The sequence below is a fragment of the Lonchura striata genome, chromosome 13 (assembly GCF_050655825.1).
Source record: "Lonchura striata isolate lonStrDom1 chromosome 13, ASM5065582v1, whole genome shotgun sequence".
Lineage (NCBI taxonomy): Eukaryota > Metazoa > Chordata > Aves > Passeriformes > Estrildidae > Lonchura > Lonchura striata.
This window is the reverse complement of record NC_140715.1, coordinates 8,994,935-9,010,905: the sequence shown is the minus strand read 5'-3', so window position 1 is coordinate 9,010,905 and position 15,971 is coordinate 8,994,935. Positions and strand designations below refer to the sequence as shown.

At 36.2% G+C, this 15,971-nt stretch overlaps 1 protein-coding gene across 4 annotated transcripts in view; it reads left to right on the top strand.

Moving 5' to 3' along the window:
- GABRA1 (gamma-aminobutyric acid type A receptor subunit alpha1) overlaps nt 1-15,971 on the top strand; it is a 41,995-nt gene that overhangs the window by 18,604 nt on the left and 7,420 nt on the right. For all 4 annotated transcript variants that reach the window (XM_085591201.1, XM_021549505.4, XM_021549507.3 and 1 more), the window contains exons 5-8: nt 2,537-2,757; nt 4,318-4,400; nt 8,871-9,014; nt 13,920-14,072. In XM_085591201.1, coding sequence (XP_085447327.1) covers nt 2,537-2,757; nt 4,318-4,400; nt 8,871-9,014; nt 13,920-14,072 — 601 coding nt within the window. The remainder of the gene's footprint in view (nt 1-2,536; nt 2,758-4,317; nt 4,401-8,870; nt 9,015-13,919; nt 14,073-15,971) is intronic.

The window sequence follows — 15,971 nt, the reverse complement described above, 5'->3', positions numbered from 1 at the left end:
TCTCATATAAACAGTCATTTTTGTGAAAAATTTTGATGCATATTATTTGGAAAAAGAAGCAATTAAAAATTAACTTTTTCATAAAGACAGATTTTTTTTTTTTTCTAGCAAACCTTCATTCCTAGTTTTTCAGTACAGCAAGCTTTTCTGGAATGATCTTTTCTGTCTTACTATCTTCCTGTACAGAACCTTATGTAGACCACAGAGTGGTCTACCCTGTGAATAAACAATCTCCAGGGAGAAGAGTAAATTAGAGAACATTTAAGTCAAAGTGCTATAAATATTCAATACTATATAATTTATTCAAAGTGTAGATAGGAATCTTCTTTTTTTAACCTACACACTGTGGAATGAAGAGTCTCTGCTGTGGAGAATTTATTCCAAATTCCACCTCACTCATATATCTGCACATGGGCCACTGCTAATGTACAGAGGCTAGAGAAAATCCTTCTGCTCCCTGGTTCTGTATGCCCCTCTGCTGTAGAAAAAAGCCCTAATCAGAATATCTGATGGCTCAGCCCTAAAGATCAGCTGTCTGTCAGGATTCATTTGAGGAGAATTAATGTACATGCTTAAGTGGGTAGTGAAAGCTGAAGAGCTGAGATATCTCAGCCAAAATTAATTCACTCTATATGGTGCGATGACCTGGGATAGGGAAAGATTCAGCCTGTGCCAGGCGTGACCTGACAGCTACTTTTTAATTGAATTTTATCTTATGCTGTCAGAACTCTTATCAAATCTTTCCGAGTCCTTGTCCTTTTCCAACAAATGAACCTTGTGTTTGTATGAAGTGAAAAACCAGACTCTCTTTTCTCAACCTGCACCACCTCCCACTCACCCCCTTTGAAGCTGAAAGAGAAAAAGGGAATGGCTTACATGCACACTGAAAGGATGTCACCTTCTGGGCATGTCTTTTACCATTCCCATGGGTGTAGGAGGAAATTTTCCTCGGTCCTAATAAAACATGGAGAAAATCCAAAATTTTAATGATGGACACTGTCTCCTACACCTCCTTCTCATCTACTCTGCTGCACAGCTGGGACAGGATTTGGTCACAATTCAACCTAAGGCCATGACCGATCAAAATTCTGAAGCAAATAATTGGTTATAAGTCTTCAGCAGTTCACTGAGCAAGTGATTAAAAAAATGGAAATACAACCAAGTATGCACCCAAATGATTCACAGGTCTGGGATATAGATAAAATAAAATTAGATTTACAAATCCACAAAAAAACACCCCAAATTAGAACAACCCATGGAACTACATTTCTATGTCAAAATTTTTTTCAGGCATTTCATACCCTAAAAGCAGGAAAAACACACATCAGTAAGAATCACCATTCTTTCCTGCTAACAGTTGCACAAAGAATAAACAGCTCAGAAGTGCTTATGTTGTATGGAGTGTTGCTGGTTGTTAAAATGAAAAAACACAAATCTAAAGGAATTTGCTGTGGAGGCATTTTGCATGCTCCTTCCAGAATGTTTCTCTTTACTATCAAGTTGGTCAGGACAACTCTATTCCTTATAGCTCTGTGTGCCTTCACACACAGGACTCTCTCTGCTCCAGGATTTGGTATCTCCATTTGCAGGAGATCTCAGCAAAAGTTCAATTTCTCAGCCAAAGGAGTCTCATTCAGAGTAACGCAGAACCACATTTGGATAACTGCTTTGGATAGTTATCAAAATACCAAAGATGGAAGGGGCAGGATAATCCCATACTGAACTTCCAGGTGAAGATGGAATTTTTCCCTGGGAAAACACTGTACTATGCTGAATTCACAGTTTTTCACATTTTCACCCCATCTATATTTTATGTATGATATTCCAACATTCTTACTTTCACCCTCTCCCCTCTTGCTTCCTGTTGCTTTATCACAAATATTGCTTTCATTTTATAGTGAGTGTTGGTTATTTTGGTTGTCCCCATGCCCACTGAATCAGGCACTGGTTCTCTCCGCCCTGGCCCAAAATCAGATTGTCACTCCTGGCCCAAAGGTGCCTCATCTCATGCTCTTTGTAGCCCAACCATTTCACCCAATGAACCATTCCACAAATCACCAGACCACAGAATTGTAGTGGACTGTGAACTTTCTGCAGGTTGATCACAAGTTTATGCTAACGAGACATTTAGAACAGAAGGATGTGGTAAGACCCTGCCTCGCAAGGTATAATTTACCCTGACACACATTTCCTGTGCCACACATACTGGCCACCTATCTGCAGCTTTAAATTACAGTTCAAGTAGGAAAAAGGTGAATTATTTTGTTTCCATTGTATTATATCTTTACTTATGGGCAACTTATTATTTTAAATACCTCCTGATGTTTATTGTGCTGAACACAGTAATGATATTGTAGCTGTTTACTAAGCAGCTTCAGGTACATTGTAAGTAATACAGAAAATAAACATTCTGATAATGACTAATTTCATTAATAGTCATCTTGCTTCTGGGGAATGGTAAGAACATACTTTTCAAGTTCTCATATTGCAACATATGACATCATAAGTGTTTCCCTTTTTTTCTGAATTGATGTAGGAATACACTATAGATGTATTTTTCCGCCAAAGCTGGAAAGATGAGAGATTAAAATTCAAAGGACCTATGACTGTTCTCCGGTTAAATAATTTAATGGCCAGCAAAATTTGGACACCTGATACCTTTTTCCACAATGGAAAGAAGTCAGTGGCTCATAACATGACAATGCCAAATAAATTATTACGAATCACAGAGGATGGGACATTGCTATACACAATGAGGTAAGCCCTAAAATATTACATCCTTCATTTAGTTTTACAATTTAACTTGTGAAAGCATATTTTCCAGATAGGAAACTGGTTCTTTTTTGAGCACAATTGGATTCCTGCTTAATTATTATTTTCACAATGGGCCGTGGGATGATGGGCAAACAAAATTGTTTGCAGTGCTTATTTCCCCTCTCCTGCTGTGCTACCTCTACAGTCCCTGGATGCGTCTTGATGCTTGATATTAAAAAGGTTCTTACAGTCTTATTAATCCATCAGTTTGCAGAGAATCTTAATTTGGCATTGCTTTCAAGGATTCCATCAGCAAGTATAATAAAGCCTGAAAGTTTGGTATAATCTGTACTCCTGAATTGTGTGCAAGGGTCTTTATTCTTTGGATCATACAGAAAGCAGATTCTAAGAACAAATAGATGCACACAGAATTCATTGACCATTCTTAATATTTCTTGTGCTTGGGATTATAAAGCATGACAGCATAAAAATAGACATTTCTTTTTCCATTGATTAAAGTTATGAGAAAAAATTATTTTTGTGCTGACAGCATTCATTGGAAATACATTATTCTCTTCACGGATAACTGAACTTTAGCTGTCCAGTTGTTAGAGGAGTTAAATAAATAAATCCTTTTGAAATGATGATAAAGAGTCATGCAAACATTCTGGATTAAAAACCTACAAAATAAAAAAATGAAAAAAAAAGGTATGTTGCTTCTATAGAGCTGTACATCCCCCTTTATGTCTCCCATGGAATCAAGACAAGGTATAAAGGGACTCTGTCAACTTCAAGCCAAGATGGATAACTTAGTACATAGGTGAACACTGAGTTTTCTTTAAAAAAAATTGAAGATATTCTTTAAATTGGTACAAGCATTTGGAGAAAACAAATTCTCCAGGCATTTGGAATGTTCAATTTATTGTGCAACATCTTTCAAGACTGGCTAGACTGAAGTAGAATCCTCTTGGCTGGTAGCTATACAAGTCCAGGTCGATTTTTCTTGTCTGTCTAAATGCTCAGCTGTTAGGGATTTCATCCACAGGAACACTATCTTGGCAGCACATTGTTCACATGTGTCTTCTCTTGATCATAACAATTCCTATTTCCTCACCTTTGCAAGTGCCTTAATGCAATTTTTAGCCTACTTTTCGAGTATTACTGTTCATTGTCTGCAGATGTGTGGTATGTGACTGTTTCTAGCTCGTTTAGGCTCCTCTATTGAGAAACATGTTTGCACTCAAGCTGATAGCAATGAAATGATTTCAGCAAATGTCTGAGCATCCAGAGTGAGCCAGTTTAATGATGGAAGCAATTGCAGTTGTTAATAGATTTTAATCCTCACACCAAATGGGAAGCCTTAGACTCTGATGGACTGTGAGGAAGAGCAGAGGGGCAGAGCAGTTGCACCCTCAGCCAGACAATTCAGGTCCCATTTTAACCACTAATTAATCATATAACAGAAACTGTGCTGTACTTATGCTATTTGTCTTAACAGAACTCTATTTGCTATTTCTATGAAACTAGAATAAATGTGTCCTTTTGCTCATTAATCCATTATAGATTGACTGTGAGAGCAGAATGTCCAATGCATTTAGAAGACTTTCCTATGGATGCACATGCTTGCCCCTTGAAATTTGGAAGCTGTAAGTTTATTTTAAATGGAGGTTTTTCCCATTTTTAGGCCACTTTAAAAGAATATTTTGCAACTGAGAAAACCTCAAGGTTTTAATCTTCTGTATTTTTCACATTTTTGTCAAAGTTGTATCTTTATTCTTTGTATATATATATAAAATATAATGGACCTCACTTATGTCTCATAAATATCTTAAAATGTGATGTCTGGACATTCATCGAAGATGAAAATGACAGTGCTCTAAATATCTAGAAAAGTACTTTGTCACATAGAAATTGTTGTTAATTGTATAATTGTTTTGTTAAAACCCGAAATTAGTCTTAAAGAAAAGCAATACACGCTATGGATAACTGAATTGGTTTAGGTGAAAACAGTTTTGCTACTGTAGTCTTGGTATGTTTACATCAACATTTTTCCTAGGATTAGAAGATACTCATATACACTTATGGAACATTTTTGGAAGTGAAAAATCTCGGAAATCTCCAAATAGAGTCCTACACTTGCAGCATCCCTAGATGAGAGAACATACAGAACAAAGTCATTGAAATATAATTGAAATCAGTATAATTGAAATTAGTGCAATCACTGAGAAAGCTTTTGATAAATTGAGAATTTTCCCCAGAACTTCCATGTGAATGGCAACCGTCCTGACACTTAACTAAACTTAGTATTTTTGCAAATAAAAGAGAGGGGGGAAAAAAAGTGACACTCTAATTTACTCTAGTTTGTTTAACACAAACAAGAAAGTTAAAATATATGGAAGATGTAATAGTGTACAAATTGTTTTCTCAATGGCTACTTTTTTCCTAACAGAAATGGGTCGTTTCACTGATAATGTTTACTTAGTGGCTTGATCAATTTTTGAAGTCAACAAACAGAAAACCCAATTCATTCTTCACAGGGTACCCGACAGGGTGATAATTTACTTTGGGCTAAATAGTTTTATGTTTGCCATGAGGCAGAGCTGCTGTTTTGTCTTTAAAGAGCTGCTAATCTCCTAGATAAGGCTTAGAGAACAAAAAGCTCATGCAACCTTGGAGTATAACTGACAAGAATAGTTTGCTCCTTGAATGTTCAGTTTTCTTAGAGAGCACTTACAATAAATCTTTCCCAATATCTCGTGAAAGACAGTGAAGTGGGGGGAAGATTTACTCCAGTTTATAACAGGACAGATACTGCAGTGGGCTCTTGATTAATAGGAGATCTGTGCACCCAAGAGCTCAGCGAGATCAGGAGTGGCTGCAGGATGGAATTTCTTTTGATGTTCTCACTAGAGTGTCCCTGCAGCCATGGTGCGAGGCAGGGAAATGGCTAATCCTGCAAAAAAACTGCTAATGACAATTTAAACCAGGAACAGTTTCCCAACAAATTTGATTTACTATACTGAATTTTATAGACACGACAAGAAACCCATCAGAACATCTGTGCACCACTGAACCATAGCCCAGACACAGATCTTCCCTAGTATGAACAATATTTCCCATTCTTTTCCTACACTGAGTTCTTTCTGGCTCACCGTGTCCCAGATTAATGTATTTGTTCACACAGTGCACGGTTTTGCAGATTACTGAGAACTTTGCCTCAGTTAAATGACTAAGATTTGCAGAAATTATTAAATGAAAGGGATAGATAATGTGGATTTGCATAAAAGTCCAGAACCAGAAGACAGCAACAAGACAGCAGAAGAACATGCAAGTGTATCTGCATCTTTTGTATCAAAATTGATCTTTCTATTTTCTATCCTTAAAAAAATATTTTCATAGTAGACTTAATTTTCTTAATTGAACCAAAAATCGCTGATATTTCTGATAGGCCATTTCTTACACCACTCAAAGACAATAACTGACATTCTAAGCTCAGAGTAAAGCTGTGAACTGTCATGTTTTACGAGTTTTTTTGGTTTGGTTTTTTTGTTGTTTTGTTTTTTTGGTTTTTTTTTTGTTTGAACACTAATGTTCTATGAAAGCTGTCCCCAAAAACAAGTAACTAAGCAACTATAAATGCTTGGAAAGATCATTAGACAAAAATCAAGGAGTTTTCAAGGGAATTTTTCATTCTCTCACTAAATTAAATCAAGCTCCTAATCTGGGATCCTCATGAGGAGTTCCTTCTGTAGCATGGTTCTGCTGCAAACACTGCATGAAGAATTCACTGTTGAAAACAGCCCTTAAAGCTGGATCTCTCCCTTCCTTCTCATCAGATCATATGCCATAATTATCAAGTTATAGAATATTTCTCTCAATATTTTATTTTTGATATAAATAGAAATATATCCAACAGGACAAATGGCTGGACCCAAGCAAGTTAGGAAAATGAGCCTCACTGTTACACATGAAAAAGAACAGATCTTATAATTAATTTCCACTTTTTAAGTGAGAATCATATTTAAATACATTTGGGACATTTTTGTCAAACTAAAGCAATTAATTATAATCATCTTAACAGACTGGAAAATTTACTGGAAATGAATTTAATTGTCACAAAATCCATGCTTAAAGTGCAGACTACAATCTAACACCTAGCTCCCCAAGGTAGTGTTTGCCTAGCTCCATTTGTTTTAGATTAAATTGGATAAGAGGTTTTTTATGTCCTCCACTGTTACTCATCATTTCTTGGAGCTGGATTCCTAAAAGCCTCACAATGGAGTTGCACATCTCCTGTGGACTCTGCCCATACTGTAGGGACCAATAAATGTTTGACCCAGCTCCAAGGCTAAAGTGATTTGCCAAAGAGCAGCTTAAGCTAGAGGTTATTCCAGTGTAAATTCAATGTAACAAATGCTAAAGAAATTCTGGAACAACAAAATGCCATATGTTGGCAAAACAAAATCAGAAAGGCAGATGCTCTCCTCAACTCTTACCACAAACATCTGATTGTCAGTTTAAAACTGAGGCCACTCTGGAAAGCAGCAGTGATGGGAGCAGATGGCTGCACTGCTGCTTATGCAACATCAATTGGAAGCTGAGGGGGGCAGCAGAACTGAGACCAAATCTGGCAGCTCAATTCTAGCACTGCCCAGTGCACCCCCTTCCCTCTAAACCAATCCAGTCATTCTCAGTAGCTCAGAAAAGCACTCCTCTCTCTTCCAAGATCTTCTCATACTCCAGAACAAATGCTTGAAAATTAATTTTATTACTGTCTTTATGTGACTAGATTAGCAAATCAATTTCTGCATTTACTCTGGCCATTATTTTTAAAGTCAGAATTATTAAGATGTAGATTGGCTTTTGCCATTGACTCCAAAAACATTCCAAGCTGTGTTGATATGTTACAATGCTTAGGGATTATGAAGCCCAAAGATAAAAGCACCCTTTAGTTTCAATAATGCAGAATCAAATGCCATGCAATTAATTTACCAGCACGTTCTACCCAACCAACTCTTCAATTACAGAGCTGTTATCTCTTACACTGATAAGGTAGAATTGCTAACTCACAAACGAGGTTAAGTGAATCAGATTCCTCCCTTTCCCTTCCTTCTTGTCAGTCTGAAAAAAAGGGAAATTCTCATCTTGTAGGTAGAATCCTTCTGTCATTTTGAATGCCCTAATATTTCACATCCAGCTGTAGCTGCCTTTGGTGGGTGCAAGCTTGATGCAGATTCTGGCCACACGTTCATGCCCATTCATGCCTTTGGGTACTTTTTAGGTGTAAAGAATTACATGAGCTGCCTCTGTGTAGTCAATTAACTCCCACCCAACTGCTCCAAGTGAGAGCTGCCAGATTCCAAACAGCACAAAATGACAGCAGTATTTTACTACGGAATTAGGATTAAAAATATTCTGGAAAGAACATAAATAACAGCACAAAGCCCCTCAATGGCATGTGTAGATGCCACTGAATTCTCTGTGTAACATATCAGACTGTTGGGCTTGGAGAGCCCACAGTATTTTTCTTTTGCCTTGTTCCAAACTCAAGTCTTGCGTGTGAGGATTATTCAGAAATAACCAAGGCAAAAACCAAGAAATAGACTAATTGTGACTTAAACTCACTTTCTCCTAGGCAGCCTCAGAAATGTCTGCTAGACCCATTTTACAGCATGACAATGTGATGGGGCATGACCAAATGGCAGCTGTAGCCAGGCTGAGAGGGACTTACAGAGGCCCAGGCAACATCACACTATGAACATTGAAAAATCTGGGGCTCATCTTTCTTTACAATACCTGGGAGTCAGAAAAAGCATTGGAGTTCTTGCATGTTTATGAAATTCCACTCTCACTTCTTTATAAAGGAAGGAAATATATGAGAGAAATATATTCATGCCATAGAGGACCAACCTTAATCCAGCCCTACAGCAGATATTTAGCTATTTTGTAAAAATCAATTGTACTTCCTATAGATAAATTCCAGTAATATAGTTGTGGGTTTCCACAGATAATTAAAGAGAATTAAATATTCAAAATACTGCTCAAAATATTGTTCTGACAAAGCCATAAGGCAACAAAGTGCAAAGCTTAAATGCAATGTATTTCTTTTAAATTAGATGCTTATACCAGAGCAGAGGTTGTGTATGAGTGGACACGGGAACCAGCAAGGTCAGTGGTTGTGGCTGAAGATGGCTCTCGACTGAACCAGTATGATCTGCTTGGACAAACTGTGGACTCTGGAATTGTGCAGTCCAGTACAGGTCTGTGACAAATATTTTGGAAGGGTGATATTTAACTGTCAAGACGTAATTCAGAGTAGGATTAAAAAATACAAAGACATAAGAGTGAGGGGAAAATTATAATATATGTACTTCAGATTAGGAAAACATGATTCTGAAAAGATAATACATTCTAGGATTATTTTCCTACTTCAACTGGTGGTAAAGATATGTGAACAATTAAAAAGCTTGCTACAGTGTCAAATCTACCCAGAAAAAACAGTAATTTATGTAATAAAGAAGCATTCCTCATGTTCTTCTCATATTATTTGCTTACTATATAGGCTGATAAAAATAGCATAACAATATGAATCCTCAAAGATCATATTTCTGGAGGCAGTGAAGTTGCTAAAAGCAAGTGCATAGTTTCTCAAGGAAGTATTTGGAGAATGAAAAATACTGTCAGCAAATTCAAAACCATCTGAAACATCCAAGCATGACTTCCTTTAATGGTGGTACCAGCTTTAACTCCAAAACTTTCATGAGATACAGAGATACAGCTGACATTTATAGTATGACATACCTGTAACCTTGAAGCTGGCTACAGCCCCTTGCTTTTTCACCTTTGCAGTGCTTGTTTCAAGATGTAAATTTTCCAAAGTTTATTTTCTAATAATTTGGATGATCTAAATGCAGGAAGAGACTAAACACTGGGCACAAACAAGACCTCTACTGACCAGACTGATTGGTCAAAGGACCAAAGCAGCACTTAGGGGAAGGGGTTGTATTGCTCTGGGTACAGCCAGCATTGTGACTTAGAGAGAAGTACACTCCCAACTTCATAAACCAAATTTCCTAATGTATTGCTGTTAAAGTCAATGAACATTTAAAGGAAATTGAGTCACTTTAAGGTGAACCAGAATTTGTGTCTGAATTTTTTATTTAGCTTGTTAAAATGTATTCATATGCTCTATTAAGCCAAGAAAAGCTCTCACAGACAAGTTTCTAGGTTACTGCTTGGAAGCTTCTGTTCAGTTGATATAAAAGTAAGTGGGATGGCAATAACAGGAACTTTGCATGAGAACAGCATCAACACAGTTGCTCCCACTGCTGAGCACAGAGGTGTGCAGCAAGCAGGTACAAAGGGGAGAACTCTTGACCTTCCACAGATTGAAACGTTGCCACTGGCTTTTCTGCAGCCAATAATTCACCCCGGCTGCCTTTTGCTGGAAAGTCAATAGGATTTGAGGGGAGCTGCAGGGATCTCATGGTGCTCTCAGGGACACCTTGCCAGCCTGTGGGGCTGCCTTGGCTCCCTGCTTGCTGCTCTAAGGGCAGCAGGAGAATCAGGAAAGACTCATGAGGGAGCACAACTAAACCAAACAGAAATGCCAAACATGGTTTAGGGTAATTAGATAGCAATGTGAGGAGCATGCTATAAACTCTTAAGGAGGGCAGACAAGAAATTTTCAAACAGAACTGAAACATAAGTTTAAGATTTCTTCATGCATTTTCACGAATAAGCAGTTTGTTTTGCCCTTGCTATTTTAAAGATATGAATTCTGCCTCCTTTTTCTACCTGAGGAAAACTCTTTACCATTGCTATCTATAAAGTTAAATACAGTATGGTTAATACCTAAAATATGCTGAGATGAAGATATTGTTGTCTAGATGCTGAAAAACATTACAAAGAACTAAATGGAATAGTTACCAAAACTAAAAACAATTACATTTCAGAATCTTTTTTGTGTTTGCAGATTTATAATCCTCTTTAATTACTACCTGATAAGCGTTGCAGCAATTCAGGCTGAAATAGATAAGAATACAGAGTTGAGAAAGAAAAATATTTATTGCTTGCAATTTCAATGTCTCAAAAGAAAATTCTTCATTATTTGCTTTGGAAAGAAAAATGCTTTGCTTTTTCCATACTAAAGGTGAGGATCATTAGTGGTTAATAATACCTTTTCTCCAGCTACTGATTCATATTGACTCAGAAAGATTTTTAAATTATCCTTTTTGTAAGCACCTTAAAAAATGCTTAAAGGGCTTGTGGAGGTTTCTATTTATATAGCATTACTTTGCCACCTTGGAAACATTGTTTTACACTGAGAATCATCAGGATTTATATTCAAAACACATTTTTTTCCTTATCTCTGTAAATATGCAGAGATGATGTTGTTCTTAAGAGGATTTTTGATTGAGTTACATGGCATAAATAGTAAATGATAAATACTTTGTTTTAAATTAATGGCAAGGAAAGCCTTACTTCTTTACCTACAGTACTAGAAGAAGAAATGAAGAAGAAATTCAGTCCCCATTTCAAACTTTATGTCTGATGTGATGCACATTTACTTCAGGTGTTTTTAAATCTGGTTTTTTACAAATCATTTACAGAACCCTGAGACACAGCTTTAATGTAACTTTACTGAATTATCAACTACTTGTTTTCTATGGGCACAGGTTAGTTTATACCACCTGCTCATTTGACTCATTTATTGCAAAATATTGTAGAATTAAGGGCTTATTAAAAACTCCACCTACAGAAGCACTGAACACAAGTACAAACTCTTCCAGACCTCTGGAAATATTCCAGAATGGACAGTTATTAAAAAATTAAATTAATATATATGCAGATTTTTTTAAAGACTTTTAAATGCTTCATATTGTCTATTATATATAAACTAATTTAAACACTCGAATGAATGAATAAAATGGAAACCAGATTTACCTGCACAACGCAGTTATTTGTAGAAGAGTTTGGGAATTACAATTTATCCTTGGATAAGAAAAGATAAGAGATAAGAGAATATAAGATGTATAGGCAACAACTTGTGAAAGCCTAGCAATCTGACACTGAATATAGGCAATATTTTACTCAAGAGCTATTTGAAATTTTAGATTGTAGGGAATTTTATGACTGTATTGCAATGCTTCCAAAACAGAATCACAGAGGAACTGGAAAGTTATGAGTGATCAGCAGCTGTCACAAATGTGGTGACGCTATTCAATTAAAGAAATGCAGAAAATGTGGAAAACTGAAGATGCAGTGAATAACTGGAGTGCTTTCATGTCCTGCAGCCAGTTCAATCAACCTTATCAAACATCTACTATCTTTTAATAAGTGACTGCCCAAGAAGTGCAGTCCATTGGTACTGTGGGAACTTCAGAACTTGGCTGTGCCTTATAACTGAAGTGCAGATCAGTATTGCAGGTGTGCCTTGCCCAATTCACTCCTCCCAGTGCTCTTTATCTGGCTCCCAGCTCAGACCTGCTGCAGTGCTTAACAGACCAGAGTAATCCCTGTCTTTTTAATTGCCTTTATGCTTTGGATCTTGTTCTCATTTTCCAGAGGTTAAAAATACTTTGATAATTTAGGCAGCTAAATAAAGCTTCAGAGTACAGTGGTGTGTTCACTCTGTATTCTTAGCTTGCCATCCACAATCAGTGAATTAATTCTGACATACCGTTGTGCGCATTCTATATCTGATTGCATTAAAATAGGTTCCCACGTCATATTTTAAGTAGATAAAATTAAATTATTGGCTCTCCTAGCCAAGACTGGCAACTTTTGTAAGATCATAATCTCTGGTACAGAGGAGGAGGAGTTTCAGTGAAAGTTAAAGAAAGGTGAGCAAAATTCAAGTAATAATTCCCACTATACTACAGCCATTCTTATTTTGGAAAAAAAAAACAAACCAAACTTGTATATCCTTTACCATTAAATTTAAAATTTATTCTCTTTTCCCCCTTTGCTGCTGTCTTTTATATAGAAAGAATATTGTCATATCTTATAAATAAGCTTTTCTTGGGGTTAGAAATTGAGCAAGATTGCTCAAATGAATGTTCTTCTGGACTCTGCATTACAGCAATGGGCATTTGACATGCTCTATGCATAAGCATTCAACGTCTAGACACAGTTTTTCAATCAAGTTTAAGCTTTTCCTATACGAGAGCAGTTTTTTCCTTCCATCTGCCTACATTTTAAAATAGAACTACAGTAATTTCACATGTCATCTCTGATCTAGACAGAAGTTTCCACTCAGTTATGTGTCTACTTGTTTCATTCCTAAGATGTTCATTGCATAATTAGAAGAATAAGTCTACTAAAAAATATATAAAAATTAAAAACAATAGGTTTTTCAATCTTTGAAGAATATACTGTTTGCCAAAATCCACTTTAAATTATAGAAATGATCTGAAAATGAGCAATATTTGCTCTGCTGGCAAGAAAGGTTTATGGAATGAAGTAAATATATTAGAATATTATATATATTTATATTTATTATTGAAAGTATAAATAAAATGCATTTATATATAAAAACCAATTAATTTTCATTGCATTTGGAGTACCCAGCTCATACAACTTTGTTGCTCCAAAATCTCCAAAAGCTAATGAAAATCCTGTGTGCTATTCTTGTAGTAATCATTTATTTCAGGAGAGAATAATGATTTACTAAGGTCCTAAATTAGCAGAAGAGGGACACTTCAGAGTACGTAAAGCACCAACAGAGGTAATACAAACACTGTCACCTCAGCAATTACATCTTAAGCTTGACCCAACAGAAACATTTTTGGGAGGCTGTGTTGATTCAGTCTTTAGATGATGTTTACATGGTGATGCTGTGGTGGCTTAGCATTTTCTAGTGGAATAAGATCTTCTACAAGAGTTTTAAACAGCCACCAGTTAATACAGACTTTCATTCACTACTCATCAGAGAAAATATGTAAATTTAATTAACATTTCCCAGAAATGTCTAGTTTTGTATTATTAAGGAAAAATTAGAAAAACCCACCAGGTTTATTAAGTGTTTTCTTCAGACCTGACCCATTTTGATTTGAGGACTTCTATTTTATAATAGGAGTGGATGTAATGACAAATACTTCCTACAAAGACCTCTGATGTGTATATTTATAAAAGCTTTAATGTTTTTTTTTTCTTGGTTTTAGGAGAATATGTTGTTATGACTACCCATTTTCATTTGAAAAGGAAGATTGGTTACTTTGTCATCCAGACTTATCTGCCATGCATCATGACAGTGATACTGTCACAGGTGTCCTTCTGGCTGAACAGAGAATCTGTTCCAGCAAGAACTGTATTTGGTGAGCAACACCTATAAACCTCCTGGCAACCATGAGGCAATTGGGTTTCAGAAATGTTATGGTAAATGTATTTATTGTAACATGGTATTGGAGAGCAGTGTGAGCCTGGACATGCTGCAGCACACAAGAGCTAACAAATTTCATTGTGAAAATCTAGGTCCAAAGCTTTTAAACTGATTTTGGAACTGACCTGCAAATACCTCAAGCCATCCATTACCAATTGAATATTCCAAAACAATCAGATTATGAATGTAACATCTATGACAATGGCAATAATGTTAATCATGGGATTATCAAAAAAGGCTTTAATCAGAGGGTATCTATCATCTGACATCTTTAGGCCTGTAGAAAATTCTTATTTTAATATTTTTTCCTTAATCCCTTTTACAGGCTACTGTTAGCTCAGCAACAATTTATTGTGCTTACAGCAGTGAATACATGCACTCAAGGAATGCAGTGAGAAGGCAATCTAAAAGACCCTCCAGTTTATACATATATATATATATGTGTGTATAAACAGTTTATACATATCCAGCTGGTCCCTAGAGTTTAACCTGTGCTTGCAAATGCTTATCTTAAAACTCTTATATTCTTTCATATTCTTTGGAAATACTAACCCAAGTCAAGTACATATTTGAAAAAAAAAAAAATCAAAAAATGACTTTTCATTTAGGAAAGGTAGAACCTGAGATTTTGCTATGTGACCTAGTCTTTGGTGATATCCAGATGGGACTGCTGAACACCTTTGGCAGGAGGTGGAAGCATCCCCAGCCAAGCTGGCTCTGACACTCCTTTTGCTGCCTCAGGGCACTGCAAGGACAGGATGCTTTGGGCCCTTTGGCTTTGCCAAAGAGAATTAACTCATTTGTTCTGAATGTGGCAAAGACAGAGTCACTGTTGAGAAATGCAGACTCTGAAGCTCGTGTTGAACAAGAGCTATTTTTATGGATCTTTTCTTGCACCATTCACAGCTGTGCTTTAGTTCCTCAATTTCTCTGGAAATCAATCACAACTTGCATAGCCTTAGACCTCATGAACCAAGCAGTGGCTTTCTGTTGATATACAGATGTGCATTTACAGAACAGTGGTTTAGACTACAGTATAATTTGTTAAATTTGATTTACATAATGTTGTTTAGATTAGCAACTAGAATTAATTCTGAATTTTTAACATCAGCTTTGCTGAGAACTACTTTACTAGGGGTTTTTATAGTCAAATCCATTGAAATTGTAATAATTTTACCTCTTTTTGCACATACCATTTAAAAAGAAATGTCTTATCATCAGTTTGAAATGTTGTACTTCACTGTCATTAGATGGAGAGAAGAATTTCCTAGTCTCAATGGACAATATATAATCCTGCACAATTTTTAAATGCTGTCTTCACAGGCTCAAGAACCCACAGATTTCTCAGTTTTCCTTTTAGAATACAGTTATTTAGTAAATACTCTTGGGTTTACTCCACATTATGTATCAAGATTTTCATTTCAAAATGGCTATGAAACAAAGTTTCAGAACACCTTGCATGAATGCATATACACACAGAAACACAACACTGATCTTTTAGCCCACTTAGTACCACAGAAAATAAAATTTCTTAAATCTTTCTTCTACTACTGTGTAAGAGAAACATAAGGTCACTAGCAATAAGTCAAAGAACACATTTTGTTGCATCTCAAGAAAGCAAAATTTCTTCCTCATTAGGCACTAATAATTCAAGCTCTTCACACTACCACGTAAATATGTTGTTCATTAATTGACCTATCTTAGAGCACTGTTCATTTCCACTAACACTCAGTGCAGTGAAGATGAACTCGCCAGACACATTCAAGACATGACAGTGCAGTTGTCAAGGTAACTTGTGGACGTGTGATTTGATGTCAGTGCCTTGTGTGCACTC